General features: G+C 46.3%; 1 protein-coding gene across 2 annotated transcripts in view; it reads right to left on the reverse strand.

The window, feature by feature from the left end:
- Positions 1-14,481, reverse strand: part of GYG2 (glycogenin 2) — a 45,028-nt gene extending 30,547 nt beyond the window's left edge. For both annotated transcript variants that reach the window (XM_050933196.1, XM_050933188.1), the window contains exon 1: positions 14,150-14,481. In XM_050933196.1, coding sequence (XP_050789153.1) covers positions 14,150-14,156 — 7 coding nt within the window. In that variant the 5' untranslated portion in view covers positions 14,157-14,481. The remainder of the gene's footprint in view (positions 1-14,149) is intronic.
- Positions 14,482-17,275: the final 2,794 nt, after the last annotated feature.

Raw genomic sequence — 17,275 nt, forward strand, 5'->3', positions numbered from 1 at the left:
GGGGAAGTAGTCCAGAAGAGCTGGCTGTATTTTAAAGAAGCTTTCTTGAGGGTGCAGGAACAAATCATCCCGATGTGCAGAAAGAATAGCAAACATGGCAGGCGACCAGCTTGGTTTAACAGAGAAATCTTCAGTGAGCTTAAACATAAAGGAAGCACACAAAAAGTGGAAACTTGGACAGATGACTAAGGAAGAATATAAAAATATTGCTTGAGCATGAAGAGGTGTAATCAGGAAGGCTAAAGCACAATTAGAATTGCAGCTGGCAAGGCATCTGAAGGGTAACAAGAGGGGTTTCTACAAGTATGCTAGAAACAAGAAGGTGGTCAAGGAAAGTGTGAGACCCTTACTGAATGGGGGAGGCAACCTAGTGACAGATGACGTGAAAGAAGCTGACACACAAATGCTTTTTTTGCCTCAGTCTTTACAGACAAGGTCAGCTTCCAGTATGCACAGTAAGGGGGCGGGAGGTGAGCATCCTTCAATGGTGAAAGAGCAGGTTAAGGACTATTTAGAAAAGCTGGACATGCACAAGTCCCTGGGTCAGATTTAATGTATCGGAGGGTGCTGACAGAGTTGGCTGATGTGATTGCAAAGCCATTGGCCATTATCTATGAAAACTCGCGGCAATTAAGGGAGATTCCAGATGATTGGAAAAAGGCAAATATAGAGCCCATCTTTAAAAAAGGGAAGAAGGAGAATCTGGGGAACTACAGATAGGTCAGCCTCACTTCAGTGCCTGGAAAAAGGCCTGGAGCAGGTCCTCAAGAGATCCATTTTGAAGCACTTGGAGAAGGTGGTAATCAGGAACAGTCAACATGGATTCACCAAGGGCAAGTCATGCCTGACCAAACTGATTGCCTTCTATGATGAGATAACTGGCTCTGTAGATATAGGGAAAGTGGTGGACGTGATAGATCTTGACTTTAGCAAAGCTTTTGATACGGTCTCCCACAGTATTCTTGCCAGCAAGTTAAAGAAGTATGGATTGGATGAATGGACTATAAGGTGGATAGAAAGCTAGCTAGGTCATCAGGCTCAATGGGTGATGACCAACGGCTCGATGTTTAGTTGGCAGCCGGTATCACGCAGAGTGCCCCAGAGGTCGGTCCTGGAGCCGGTCTTGTTCAACATCTTCATTAAAGATCTGGAATGTGGGACTGATTCCACCCTTAGCAAGTTTGCAGATGACACTAAGCTGGGGGGGAGAGGTAGATATGCTGGAGGGTAGAATAGAGTCCAGAGTGACCTTGACAAATTGGAGGATTGGACCAAAAGAAATCTGATGACAAGGACAAGTGTAGTGTCCTACACTTGGGACAGAAGAATGCCATGCACCACTACAGGATGAGGACCTACTGGCTAAGTTCTGCCAAAAAGGACCTGGGGATTACAGTGGATGAGAAGCTGGATATGAGTCAACAGTGTGCCAGCAGACTGAGGGAAGTGATTATTCCCCTCCATTTGGCACTGGTGAGGCCACATCTGGCATATTGGGTTCCCCACTATAGAAAGGATGTGGACAAATTGGAGAGGGTCCAGTGGAAGGCAAAAAAAATGATCAGGGGGCTGGGGAACATGTCTTACAAGGAGAGGCTGAGGGAACTGGGCTTATTTAGTCTGCAGAAGAGAAGAGTGAGGGGGGATTTGAGAGCAGCTTCAACTACCAGAAAGGGGCGTTCCAAAGAGGATGGAGCTACACTGTTCTCAGTGGTAGCAGATGACAGAACAAGAAGCAATGGTCTCAAGTTGCAGTGGGGGAGGTCTAGGTTGGATATTAGGAAAAACTATTTCAGTAGAAGGGTGGTGAAGCACTGAAATAAGTTACCTAGGGAGGTGGTGAAATCTTCATCCTTAGAGGTTTTTAAGGCCCGTCTTGACAAAGCCCTGGCTGGGATGATTTAGTTGGGGTTGGTCCTGCTTTGAACAGGGGGTTGGACTAGAAGACCTCCTGAGGTCTCTTCCAACCCTAATCTTCTACGATTCTACTCTCAAACATTTTTGGAAAAAATCACTAAGTAAAGATGACTCATATATAGGTCAGGCATTTATAAAAAAACAAAAGCAGTAATGGCCAAGAAGGCCGCTTTAGCAACAAGTAACAGATGAAGCTTTCAAAAGGAAAAGATAGACTTAAAGAGAGACGTTTCTTATATTACAGTAAATATATGCCAAGAGCACTGTTGACCAAAAAAAATATATATAACAAAACAAATATTGGGAGGAAATAAAACCAAACTGAAATGTACTTTTCTTAACATAGAAACTAACCATGAAATGAGTGGGAGTTTAAATATTAAAATACTATTTAAAATAAGAATCATAAAGCTAAGACATCACTGTCTTATGGCTTTTTAAAATCCTAAAAGTTACCAGACCTGAATATTTACACAATACATCTAAAAACAGATGAGTTACTCAGCAAGTTGTGATGGCACATTATCATATCCCAGACATTTTCATTCTCTGCATATTCCAAACCAGAACTGTAATAAGAGCTACAATGGAATCAGTTACATCAGCGGTTCTCAAACTGTGGGTCAGGACACCAAAATGAGTTGTGACCCACTTTCAGTGGGGTCACCAGGGCTGGCTTAGATTAGTAGGACCCGGGCCTGAAACCCAAGCCCCACTGCGCAAGGCCAAAGTCAAAGCCAGAGGGCTTCAGCCCTAGGCGGCAGGGCTCAGCTTGCAGGCCCCCTCCCTCGGGCTGAAGCCCTTGAGCTTCAGCTTTGACCCACCCTTACCTGAGGCAGTGGGGCTTGGGAGGGCTCAGGCTTCTGTCCCCGCTCCTGGGGTCCTGTAGTAATTTGTTGTCAGAAGAGGGGTGCGATGCAATGAAGTTTGAAGACCCCTGAACTACATTATAAACAGTAACATCTCTAACATTTTTGACCCTTCTCAAATAAGAGGCCTTTTTTTTTATATAAATATAATTTATTATGGAATACATCTGTTGTCTAATTAAATGTAGTGTATAGCTACAGAAGCAATTAAATTACTGATTAAAATCGTTATCACTTTAGAATATTGTTGATGCAACCAAGAAACATATGCTTTCTACTATAAAAATCACACATGAACATCACTAATCATGAAAGGTACATATGGGGTAACAGGTTTAAAAATAAAAGAAACAAGAAATTCTTCAAAGTACTGATAAGTGATGTACGCTTTTCATATAGGAAGCACAGCTTGATAGTCTCCTAATTTAGAATTTGTATTCGCTTATAATGAACATGACTTTTTTTATGATAACCCTGAAGTCCTTTCAAACTGTATTCAATTATTATCTTTAAAATTAAGGGCCAGTTTCTGCATATTTACCCATGCAAGTAGTCTGACTGGGTAAAATCCTGGTCCAAATGAAGTCAGTTGTGCCATTAAATTCAATGGAACCATGTTTCACTCATTCACTCTTATGGACTTGTCAGGGTAGTAAAGTAAGCAGAGTTTGGCCTTCAGTTTTGGAATCCAGGGCTGATGACATGTAAGATTCACTTTCACTGTGTATTCTGAAGTGTCCTACCATTATGTATTGTAATGATAATTAAATACTTTTAAATAACTGTGCATTCATCAAAACATGGTTCACACTAAATAATGGTTTTCAAGCTGTGGCATCCTAAAGATAATATACTTGGAGTTAGGTCAAATGAGATAAAGACAGTCAGCTGCAGATTTAATGTAACTCCATCTCATCAGATAAATATACAGATGTACATATTGTAAGAAAGTTTTCATTTGCTTTTCCAGATAAAACAACTGTATGTGCAAGGTCAAAGTCAGGAGAGGCAAAAAAATGTTCTACAGATCTGAAATAAGTAACTATGGCCAACATTTGTTCATTGGTTTTAATAGAAATTTACCACATTACCTGAAAAAAGCATGCTGAAACAAACCAGAGTGTTTCCTGTCCATTTAGACAACTTCAGCGAATGACTTGGAAATGCTGTACCAGGATAGATGATCATTTTAAATGCACAGTAAAAATAAACTAAAGTACTGGAGAAGTCATGGCAATACTGTGTGGGACCTGGTGGCAATAGCATTCTGCGAGATCACCAACTTCTTGTGCTACTTACTCAAGGCTTTTGCTTCCCACAAAACCAACTTAAGCAAAAAAAAAAAATCTTTCATAGACCTGTAACCCAGTGCAGGGCCCTGTTCAGAATCTGGAGCAACAGGGCAATCAAGGTAGTGCTCTTTATTATGGTCAAAAATTAGCAGGCATGAACTTGAGATGACATGGTGGGAATGAATTGCGAGATTCTGCTTAGAATTTCATGAATCATGCACTTTGTTCAGCCAGCCAAGGTACATATCCAAGTGCTGGCTTCTAGAGTAGCTGCATTTTTGGCTAACGTATTTCTGTACTGCTTGTGGTGGGCAGAGAAAGGACAAGTGAGTTCCATCAATAGCACCACAAAGTTGGGGAAAGCCTAGTTGCATTCAGATCCACCTGTTACTTTTTGGATATTTTAATAGCGAACACACTCCTCTGCCAGTCCTCATTTATTGCTGTACAGACACTTCTACCACACTAGGTCAAATTGTCAACTAGCCTACACCAAATGTGTGCTAGTAAATTGTACCTGTATACTACCGCTCACATCCAAGTGTACTTCCACAATATCACAGGGCCAAGCTCTGCTATTATCTCTCGGCAGATGCCCTGACCCATTCAGAAGTTCCCCAGCTCCTCATGGTCTTCTTAGGCTGATGCCCCTCTTGCACCAAGTCATAACCAGAAAGCAAGTAAGGAAGACGCTCATGTCAAATTACTCATCCTGAATTTCCCTAGATCAATGTTCTTAGTAGCGTTCTATCCATTTAGCCCATTCATTGCAATCTAGAGGTTATTTAGTTTCCTTGTAACTTCTGCTACAACCTCTTCTGGGGATCAGCAACCACTCAGCCTCCTACATCATCCCTTCTCAGATAAAACCAACATAAAGAGGTGGCACTGCTTCCTCGGGGGTGTAGTTCACAATGGAAGCAATAATGAATAGGCCTGAGAAACCCTTCTGCGATGCCTACAAAAACTGGACAGTATTTAAACACCTTGTGCACTGTACTACTGCTTTTCATGCTGACCAGTATTGTCTCCCTGTTACTTTGCACTTCATCACTTGCTTGCTATACCTACCTGTTGGTCTCTTGTCTTATACATAGGCAGTAGGGCAGGAACCTTGATGTTTGTATAGTGCCTAGTACAGTCGGGCCCTGACCTATAATTGAGGTTCCTAAATGCTACTGCAATACAAATAATTACTAATGATCTCATCCTGGGATACTCGTACCTAACTCTTTAGAACACCTTTCATCTTCCAGAACGTTTCACTACATGGGAGCTAAGAATTTAGAAGTTATCTAGAAGTGCTTGCTCCTAACTGTAGAGGTAGGCATTATGGCCATTTCAGGATCCCAGATAAAATGGTACAACTATACAAATTATATGGCTATGCCAAAATGTTACTTTCCCCCAGGACTCTTCACTCTCCTCTTCACCCTCTCCCAAAAAGTGTGTTGTTGTGAGGATGCACTGGACTATTGCAAGGACAAATAATGTTACAAACCATTTCATACAATCAGTATCACTGCTCTGTTTCACTGGCCTAGATGAATATAACTTTAGATATAGCCAAAGGATTTGGAATAGAAGTGTCAGCTGAACTATAGCTTTAGAATCTCAGCAGCAGTGCTTTACTACTTCTTTTACAGCAGGTTAAATACACAGCTGCACAAATATCTTTGTCAGGTGGCAAAGCAGAGCATCAGAGAGCTGGACATGACAAGGCTGCAGTCACCAAAGAGGCCAGGCCTAGTAGTCAACTGACAGGTGGCAATTTGGAGTCCTTAATAGAAGGAGTTAGCGAGCAGGAAACAGGTGGTTTGCGAAGGAGTGACTATTATGTGACCCTTGGGGTTATAACAGATTATAGTTGCTCTGTTGGGGGGTGGGCCGTGGGCCAAGCCAAGCAGCCTTTCAGGCTTGGCAGAGAGCTTTCTAAGAAGGCTCTAGCCTGCTATCTACTGATCCCTAAACAAGGGGGCAGGGCTAACTCAGGCAGAACAGGGATTTAAAATCCCAGCTAGGAACTAACAAACAGAGGAGTTTAGCGAGGGAGTTTAGAGAAGGTGTGTGAGAGACAGATACACCTAACAAGCATACTCTAAACCTAGACCAATATCCAAAGGGGGGGGGGGGAAGACTCCTACAATACTAAAAATAACGCAGGCAGCAATCCAGTAGCAGAGTGGGTGCTATCCCATTTACTGCACTGAATGCAGCATGTATGGTTACCTCCTTGTGGGCAGGTGGTACAAGTGTGCATATGGCACAAGCAATTCATGGCCTTCAGGGAGATATTACAGGGTCTCGAATCCAGAGTGTCTGAACTGGAGGAGCTCAGGTACACAGATGTACATAGTGGAGACTTTCAGGGATACAATAAAGGATGAAAGTCTCAGGAAAGAAGAACATCAAGTTGGAATGGAGAGACAATCCCATAATTGGGACCCTGCTTCCAAATGATATTCGCTCACACTGAGGTTACTCCTCCTGGGGAGGCAACCCCAGTTACTAGGAAGAGCCAGGTAATAATAATGGGGGATTTGGTTATTAGAAACCTATAGCTGGGTCTGTGATGATCGGGAGAACTTGTAAATTGCCTGCTGGGTGCAAAGCTTGCAGATCTCATGAGTCATCTAAGGGCATGGCTACATTTGCAGATGTAGAGCACCAGGAGTTAAACCGGCCCTCAGAGACCACAGCAGGGAAAGCGCTGCCGTGTGTTCACACTGTCAGCTGCAAGCGCAATGGCATGGCCACATTTGTGGCACTTGCAATGGCATTGGGAGCAGTGCATTATGGGCAGCTATCCCACAGAGCACCTCTTCTCATTCTGGCGCTGTGGCTTGTGGGAACGGGGTAGGGTGTGTGGGCTATCCTGGGTCCTGTCCCAATGCTCTATGATGCATCACTTCGCATCCCAGCAATCCCTGTGCTTCTGTCCGTATTTGGAGCCCTCTTTCAACGTTTTTTGTACTGCATGCTCTGTCTTCCCTTTCGGTCTGCAGGAATGGCTCCTGAACTTGCAAGGAATATGCTGATGGGTCTCTCCAGCACATAACGAATTGCAGTCGAGTTCCTCCTTGAGCTACAAAGTGACGGTGAGACGTCCGACAATGATGTTGACTCACATAACGCATGACACGAGATTGCTTGTGACATTCATGGACATGCTCGCCACAGTGGAACGCCGCTTTTAGGCTCAGGAAACAAGCACTGAGTGGTGGGATCACACTGTCATGCAAGTCTGGGATGATGAGCAGTGACTGCAGAACTTTTGGATGAGGAAACCCACTTCCAAGGGGCTGAGTGCTGAGCTCGCCCACATCCTGCGGCGCAATGACACGATATTGAGAGCTGCCCTGCCGATGGAGAAGCACATGGCTAGAGCAATCTGGAAGCTGGAAACTCCAGACAGCTACCGATCAGTCGCTAACCAGTTTGGAGTGGGAAAGCCAACCGTTGGAATTGTGTTGATGCATGTTTGCAGGGCCATTAATTGTATCCTGCTCAGAAGAATCGTGACTCTAGGCAACGTGCGTGACATTGTGGCTGGCTTTGCACAAATGAGTTTCCCTAACTGCAGACGGGTCGCATATTCCAATTCTGGCACCAGACCATCTAGCCTCCGAGTACATAAATCGGAAGGGGTATTTCTCAATGGTTCTCCAGGTGCCTGTGAATCACAGCTGGCATTTCATGGACATCAAGGGAGGCTGGTCCGGAAAGGTGCATGACAAATGCATCTTTCTGAACACAGGCCTGTTCAGGAAGCTGCAACCCAGGACCTTCTTCCTAGACCAGAAGATCATCATAGGGGAAGTCGAAATGCCCATTGTGACCCTTGGAGACCCCACTTACCCTTTAATGCCATGGCTCATGAAACCCTACATAGGGAGGCTTGCAGCAAGGAGCAGTTCAACAACAGACTGAGTTGGTGCAGAATAACTCCTGAGTGTGCTTTTGCCCATTTAAAGGGCCACTGGCGCTGTCTGTATGAGAAGCTGGACCTGGCCGATGACAACATCCCCATGGTTACAGTCACGTGCTGTTTCCCCATAACATTTGTGAAGAGAAGGGTGAAGGCTTCACTCAGGCATGTACCATAGAGGTTCAACACCTGGAAGCTGAATTTGAACAGCCAGAGACCAGGGCTATTAGAGGGGCCCAACGTGGGGCTGTATGGATTAGGGATGCCTTGAGGGAGCAATTTGATGCTGAAAGCCACCAGTAATGTTTGGTGCCCTACACAGGAGGGAAGTACAGCAGTTCCAGTGCTACTAGGCATCTGTGTTTGCTATGTATGATGCACTGACTTGCAGTGCCTGTTGCTTTCCATTTATTGAAAAGAAACAACTGCTGGGGAAACTTAAAGGGCAAGACACATCTGCGCTGTGTGGGAGGAGGGAAGGGCATGGGGTGGGGAATGGGACAATCAAAGATTTGCATATGTCCTGTTGTCATATTCAGCTTCCTATCTGGAGTGCCATGCAATGAGTGCTGCACTTAAGGCTGGCTAAAATGCATGGTGATGGGGGTTGAGTGCAGTGGGTAAGGGTCGTAGTTTGCAGGGCTAGGTGGTAAAGTTACAGGTGTTGGAGGCAGCTTGTGGTGATAAGAAACTGGATGCTGGGGGAAGTGGGTTGGCAGTGACATGGGGCGCACAAGGGAAAGAGTTTTGGAACAAGGGTTGCGGAGGGGGAGGGCACGGATCTGCTCCACCTGCAGTGCTATGACTGCTTGCATCGAGTCCACTTGGCGCTCCATAATGCTTAGGAGCCACTGCGTGCTTTGGTGCCAGCAATCCACATTCTGCTGGTGGACCCTCCTTTCAGTCTCTTGCCACACCTTACTTTTTGATTTTCAGTAAGGGACTGACTTCATGAAGCACGTCCTCCCTGCATCTTCGTGGACGCTTCCTGATTCTTTGCAGTCTTTCGGCCATGGATAACATGGATGGCTGGGATCTCAAGGTTGTATCTGTAAAGCCCAAATGCAACACTTAACAGAGGCATCATTGTTCACACTAGAGAGAGCAATGATTCGGCCGAACTTTTAAACAGGTACAGTGTACATAATTGCAGAAAGCGTCTGTCCCAAAGCAAGTGCACATAACCCACAGGAACCCCAAAATGGTGAGTAAGCACAGGAGCAAGGGGGACTGACTGTTTCAAGGCCATACTGTCCTCTGGGTTTCTGTGCCTTGGGGACAGCCAACAGCTGCAAGGGGTCCTTACACTGAACACTGTCCCTGCATTTTCCACAGAATGAGTTTGTCCTGGAAGATATCTCACTGCTGAGGGTGATCTGGGAAGCAAGGGAAGGTCTTCTACAACAATGTGGCTTCTACCCTGGCCCTTATGCCGCTTGCCCGTGTGCAGCAATGGTCACCCCCACCCTTCACGGCACAGTGGCGCAGACATGTTAGCCTTACTGGGACAAGGAGCACAGTAGCTCTGCCAAGGAACCTGCGCAAGCGGATTGCCCAGCTTCTGCATGAGACCTTTGATGAGATCACTGAGGCTGATTACTGCAATGTGAGAGAGCACATTGACGCCCTATTCTACATCAAGGCACGCACGCAGCCCTAACCCTTCTTTCTGCACCCTCCTTGGCCCAAGAGCCCGCACCGAACAACTACCTTCCCAAAATAAAAGTCACTTACCGGACACCTCCTCTGCTGTTTGTTCTTCCAAAACACCATCCGCTGCAACTGGCTACCTTTCTCCTGGCTTGAAAACAGCTCCTGGCTGCATGCATCTAGGAATAACGGGCCGTTCTCTGGCTCTGGGCCCCCATCCTCCTCAGTACCTTCGCTCCCGCTTTCCTCCTCCTGCCTTGTTGAACACTGGGCTGCTACAGCCTCTGATGTGTCCATGGTGCTCTTTGGAGTGGAGGTGGGGTCACCCCCAAGTATTGCTTCCAGCTCTTTGTAGAAACAGAAGGTCTTGGGGGCAGCACCGGAGCAGCGGTTTGCCTCCTGCGCTCTGTGGTAGGCGTTCCACAGCTCCTTCCCTTTAATCCTGCACTGCAATGTGTCCCGGTCATGGCCCCTTTCTATCATGGCCCTTGATATCTGCCCATAGGTATCAATTCCTAAGGCTGGAGCACAGCTGGGAGTGGACAGCTTCCTTCCCCCAAACACTGATGAGGTCCAGCACCTCGCCATTGCTCCATATTGGGGATTGTCTGTCGTGTGGAGACATGGTCACCTGGAAAGACGCTCTGAGATCACTACATGCCTTGCTGAGCAAACAGGAAAGAGAATTTCAAAATTCCCAGAGAATTTAAAGGGCGGGTCTGACGGTTGGTCACCTGAGGAAAGGGCAGTAGAGTTCAAAGTGATGACCAAAGTGGCTAGAACAGGCATTGTGGCACACTTCTGGAGGCCGAGCAGACACTGGCACCACGGCACTCCAGCCGGGGCACAGCAAGCTTTATGCTTCTCGTAGAGGTGGATTACCATTGGCGCTCCAGCCACAGAGTCCGGGTTCTCTACGTGCCTTGCCAGTGTGGACACTTCAGGAATTAGGGCACCCAAGGCTGATTTAATGTGCTCTAACTTGCAAGTGTAGCAAGGCCTAAGACAGACTTATGTGCAGTGCTGGGAAGGAACTGGTGGTACATGAAGGTACCAGTGACAGAGAAAGGTAGGAGAGAGGCTGCTACATAGGAGATTAATGTCCAGGACCTCCATGATAGCATTCTCTGAACTGCTTCCAGCTCTACATGCAGGGCCAGGAAGACAGGCAGAACTGCAGGGTCTCAATGTGTGGCTGAAACAATGTTGTAAGTAGGAAGGTTTTATGTTTATTAGGAACTGAGGAACCTTTTTGGAAGGGAGATGCCAATACAGAAAGGACGGGATCCACCTAAACCAAAATGGAACCACACTGTAGAGAACTTTTTAAGCTAAGGGCTAAGGGAAAGTAACAGGTGTGGAAGAGCACATGGTTCAGGTGGATACATCCATTAGGGATGAATTTATTAAAGGAGAAAATCTATATCCTAATAAAGGGATAGCAAAGCAGTTGGTAAAGCACAGGTAGGAGCTAGTCAGAAAGTCAAACATAAAAGAATCACATTTAAAAAGAACACATGAGCGCAAGCAACTAAATATTGACAAAAATGTACAAGTGCTCACTAAAAACAGGCTAGAAGTCTAAATACTAACAGAGGTGAACCAGCATTAAGTGAGGATATTGCTATAATAGGCATCATGGAAATGAGGATAATCAATGGGACATGGTAATACTAGGCTACAAAATATATAGGAATGATAGATTGCACTGGTGCGGGAGTGGCACTACACGTGAAAGAAAGCTAGAGTCAAATAAGGTACAAATTTTAAATCAATCAAACTGTACTATAGAATCTCTATAGGGATAGAAATTCCATGCTTCAACAGAAAGAGTCTAGCAGTATAAATATACTACCAACCACCTGACCAGGATAGCAATGGTGACTGTGAAATGCTCACGGGGATTAGAACGGCTACAAAGGCAGAAAGCACAATAGTAATGGGGGATTTCAACTATCCTAATATTTACTGGGTATGTGTCACTTCAGGAAGGGGTGCAGATATAACATTTTTAAACACATTAAATGACTGCTTCATAGAGCAGCTTGTCCTGGAACTCATAAGAAGAGAGGCTATTCCTGATTTAGGAATAAGTGGAATACAGAATCTAGACCAAGAGATGAGCATAGTTGAAACGCTCGTTATACCAATCATAATTAATTAAATTTAACATCCATGGCGGTGGGGGGGAGATACCAAAGATGCCCACCACATTGGTGGGTGCAAAGTAATGAACATTGGAAAAAATAATCCTAACCATACATACAAAAAGATGGGGTTTAAATTAGCTGTTCTCACTCAAGAAAAAGACCTTAGGGCTTGTCTACATCACAAAGTTGCAGCGCTGGTGAGGGGGTTACAGCGCTGCAACTTAGGAGGTGTACACATCTGCAGGGCATCACCAGCGCTGCAACTCCCTGTTTGCAGCGCTGGCCGTACTCCCGTTTTGTCTCGGGTGTAGAGGATCCAGCGCTGGTGATCCAGCGCTGGTAATCAAGTGTAGACACTTATCAGCGCTTTTCTTGACCTCCGTGGAATAAGCAGGAATCGCAGCATACCTGAGGAAGCCTCTCTGGTAATCAAGCAGGTCTCCTTCCCCGGTTTTCTCTCGCGTTCCCCGAACCCCCGTGCAAGCAGGTCTCCTTCCCTGCGGTTTGCAGGGGGGTTCGGGGAACGCGAGAGCAAACCGCGGGGAAGCAGGTCTCCTTCCCCGGTTTGCTCTCGCGTTCCCCGAACCCCTGTGCAAGCAGGTCTCCTTCCCTGCGGTTTGCTCTCGCATTCCCCAAACCCCCCTTGAAGCCGCCCAACAGCGCTGCAGTGTGGCCACATCTAACATCACTTGCAGCGCTGGTTGCTGTAAGTGTGGCCACTCTGCAGCGCTGGCCCTATACAGCTGTACTAATACAGCTGTAACAACCAGCGCTGCAAAATTGTAGACATACCCTTAGAGTCATTGTGGGTAGTTTCTGAAAACATCCATTCAACATGCAGCAGCAGTCAAAAAAAAAAAAGCTAACAATGTTAGAAACCATAAGGAGAGGGACCAATAAAAGACAGTAAATATCATAATTCTACTATACAAGTCCATAGTGCGCATACACCTTGAATACTGTGTGCAATTTTTGAAGTCAGTAGTAATTGCATCTCAACTTCTACTGAATTGTATTTATTTTCAACTTAGACATAAGGTATGGTCTAATCACATAACTATCAGCCTAGAACTCATGATTTTAATATGATCGATGATAACGGTGAAAGCCAAATAAATAACATGAGAAAATGGTTTTGACACTTGGTTAACCATAATTCTACTGCACTCCATATTTATCCCAGGATTTTAACATCTCAGTTTTTAAAAAACAAACAAACAATCAGTTATTAAATTTGGCCACAGAGCTACTGGAAATTCTGACTTTGGAGAGAGAGGTAAGAAGAGCCCATGCAATGCATCACTAGATTTCCCACAAATCACAGTTCACAATGTTACCCAAACCAAAATCAACTCAAGAAGACATCTGTATAACTCTTCACCTTGACAAATAAGGATGCCTAAAATGGTTTATTTTCTAATTTATGGATTCCTTCCACACAATTCCTTCCATGTATCATTCCCAAAACACAAAGTCCCACACCACCGCCACTATCTTTGTGGCCCAGAACAGAGTGGAATTCTCTTCAAAACTCTCAGTGATACTTCTTAATTGGTTAGAGGAATCAGGTTTAAACCATGTGAGGAACCTTTTCCGCCACAACTTCTATACCACAGTAATCCTGGGCAGCGCTTAAATTTGTAATGAAAGAGGTGCTGGGTCTCAAGCAATCTTTTTACATTCATAAATTATGCAGCAAGCCCAGAGGTGGTGGAGATGAACTGCTAAACCTAGAGGTGCTGGGGCTCAGCTCTGGCAAAGCCCTGGTACGAATTAGGCAATGATCGTGGGAATAAGCAGGGAGAAAAATCAAACCCAACCATGTCTTGTATTACAATAAACTACCACTTGGCTCTTCTTAAAATGAAGGCTATTCATAAATAATACCTGTGTTGCTATTAGCAGCATAAAACAGAGAGCTTTTCTTCACCCAGATCAAGACAGTCAGTAAGTATGCTTTTATACCAAATATAACCCTATGAACCTTTGAAATCTCCAATGGTAACCCAGGTAAAGGACTTTATATTTGCATATGTAATAGATAAATGAGTTTAGCTCCTAGCAGCCAGATGGTTTAAACCCTAATCCAGGCCTAGTAATTACAACATAGCATTACTCTATTGTGAGCAAACACTGCATACACTAAATGACAGTCTTTATCAAGAAAACCATTGGGAAACGCGTATGTATCCTAAAACCAAAGAGGGAAAACAGATCAATCCTACTCCTACAAAGCTCTCCCACACCTGGTGTACTCTATTCAAGACAATGGGCTTAAAACTCAAGTGAAGCCTAGTTAAGTAAGAAGATCCTCAGGGAGGGAGAGAAAGCAAGCCTACTCACCAGCCATCCTTTCAGCCAGAAGGGTAGGCTGCTGGTGGTGGGTAAAGTTCAGACACTGGCAGCAACAACTGCAGCCCGTCTCCCTGGCTCCCAACAGGCCTGGGCTGAGTTGACAAATCCCCAGCTGGTAATTAGCCTCCTTCCTGCGGCTGGAGACCCAGGACGGGAATGACAAAGTCACGCTCCCTTCAGCCCCCGCAGCAGCACTGTCCTTAGCAGGGGACAAAGCCTGCCCATCCGGAGGCTCTAGCGTGCCTGCGAGCACGCCCTGGCCGATTGCATTTGCAATGGGCCACTCCCCCTGCCAGCCTGGGGTCGCGTCTGGCGCCGCCGCCGCCGCCGCCTCCCAGCCCCGCCCTGGACCCCCCGCGCGCGGACAAAGCCCCGGGCGCAGCAGGCAGCCCGCGCGCGGCCCGGCGCAGATGCTTTTATGGGGGGGGCGCGCGCTGCCCCCTGCGCGAGTCCTCCAGCTGCCCTTGCGCAGCCATTTGCTGGGCGGCGGGGCTGCCTCCGCCCCCAGCGCCGCCCGGCCGCACTCAGGTAACCTCTGGCGCGCCAGCCCCGGGGCCAGCCGGAGTGCGCCCGCTCCAGCGGTGCTCCCTCCTCCGGCTAGCGCCCCTGGGCTGCGCGCCTCCTGCCCCGCGTGCCGGTGCGCCAGGGACCCCACACACACACACACGCTGCTGCGGGGCCCATTCTGTGGCCATGTCACCTGCCTCCAGAGCATTTGGCTGGTGTGCTTCACTGAGACCTTTACAATCCCAGCCCCACTCTGTCTGCTACCCAGGGGCCGAAGGGTTACGGGGGGGAGGAGAAGCCATAAAATCCCCCTCCCCAGTCTCGACACTGTTGTTTGGGGGAGGGGAGAGTGTTATTGTTTGTAGAGATAAGCTGGCAAGAAAGAAGACAAACGGCCGTTTCCAGAGCTGGATGCCTTAAATTAGGTTCCTGAAGCCGTGTTCAGGGACTTAAATGAAAGTGTTTTGGGTCAGGGACCAGCTCTTTGTTCTGTGTCTGTACAGCGCCTAGCACAATACGTCTTGGGCCACGCTGCTTGGTGCTGCTGCAATACAAATAATAATTTCTGGATTTGTCAAGCTCACATAAGCTCCCTTTGAGAGGTGATGCCGTTGCTCAGCACCTTATCAGAGCAAAGCTGGTGGTGAGTGACCTGCAGCAAGTATAGCCAGAGACCTTTGCTGTCGCTATTCTGGACTGTGGAGTGACATGGGAAGGGTTGTAGGCAGCATAGTCATCATCCCTGAGGCTGCTGTAGCTTATTTGGGGCCACACTGGCTAAGAATTCAGGCCCTACAAAGGTTGAACAAAAGCCAGCTTTGCTAGTACGTTCCGCAGCTTGCTCTTCAGGGAAGGTACTTCACATCATCTGCCCATGAATCTGCACATATGGGCTGACACACACACACACACACACACACACACACATGCATGCACAAAAAAGAAAAGCCAGGAAATGGTACGCAACATGCACCCCTTATAAGAGTTTTTTGGGGGGAGGGGGTGCATCTTAGGATAAGGTGATACAGTTTTGGTTTAAAAAAAAAAACCACCCTTAAAGAGCATGGTGGCTCACATGGAATCTAATCCAATTTGTGGTAACCAAGAAGACAGAGATTCACCACTGCATTACTCCTGTTTTACTCTTGTGTAATTGTGGTTTTGAAGTTCTCTGAAGCTATTATATCCCCTACAGTCAAATGCAAGCTAATATTTGGCCGCAGTAACATTGTGAATGTACATAGCATGTTTTAGCCAAGGATCTCAAAGTGCTTAAAGAACATTCAATTATGCCCCACGATATCTCTGCAAGGTAGTTTTGATCGTCCCCATTACACATATAGGAAAAGTGAAGCAAAGAAGCTTACCCAAAAGTCACGCGGTAAGTCAGTGGCAGAGGCAGGAGTGCTAGGCTGTATTCTTAGCTCCAAGTCCTGTGATCTGACCACGTGACTGTCTTCTTTTCCTACTCTCATAAATTAAAAGCTGCCAAAACCCAAAAACAAACAAAACATCACCAACCAATAGCAAACAATAGCAATAGCAGCCAAAACAAACAAACAAAAACAAACCCATCCACTATGTGAATGCAATTAGACCACTGAAAACTTTTTATAAACATTGTTTTTCTTGCTTAGCCAACTCAATTGGCTGAGTCAATTATACCTAAACTTGCAAAAATAAAATCCACCTTTTGGTTGAGAAAATAAGCATGGGACGTTTCCACTCAATAGGAAAGTGTTTATCTTGTTGGTTTTTTAAACTGTAAACAAATGAAAAGTAGGGTGTAACAGTAGTTCACCCCGTAACACTATTTAGTCCAGAGGTTGGCAACCTTTCAGCAGTGGTGTGCCAAGTCTTCGTGTATACACCCTTATTTTAGGCTTCGCCTGCTGGTAATACATTTTAACATTTTTAGATGGTCTCTCTGTACGTCTATAATATATAACCAAACTACTGTTATATGTAAAGTAAACAAGGTTTTCAAAATGTTTCAGAAGCTTTATTTAAAATTAAATTAAAATGTAGATCTTATCAGTTTAGTGTGATCCTTGCGCTTGCTTTTCCTTGCTGGCTTTTCCAATGTCTGGCACGTATTTTGATACTTAAGCTGCACACAGGCTTCTGAGTGATCACTTGTTAACCGCTGGAATTGGCAGCTGAGGTGAGTGAAGCTGGAGGCTGGTAGGGCTGAGCAGGGCCAGAAGCCTGGACCCTGTCTGGCAGAGGGCCTGCGGTGGAACTCCAACCGGAAGCAAGTTGAGTGGGGCTGCGGCGGGGACCCCGGCTGGCAAGGAGCCAACAGCCAGAACCCCAGAGCAGCGACTGAGCGACTCAGCCCACCGCCGCTGCTCTGGGGTTTCGGCTGCTGGCTTCTGCCAGCTGGGGTCTCAGCCCACTGCCAGCCTGGGGTTCCTTCCCCCAAGCCAGCAGTGGGTGCTGAGTGGGACCCAGCTGGCAAGGGGCCAGCAGCGGGAACTCCAGAGCGCCGGTGGCTGAGCGCTCAGCCTGCCCTGTATGCCATCAAAAATCGGCTTGCGTGCCACCTTTAACATACGTGCCATAGGTTGCCGACCCCTGGTTTAGTCCTTGTGTGCATTAAGGATA

This window comes from Gopherus flavomarginatus, chromosome 1 (assembly GCF_025201925.1).
Source record: "Gopherus flavomarginatus isolate rGopFla2 chromosome 1, rGopFla2.mat.asm, whole genome shotgun sequence".
NCBI lineage: Eukaryota > Metazoa > Chordata > Testudines > Testudinidae > Gopherus > Gopherus flavomarginatus.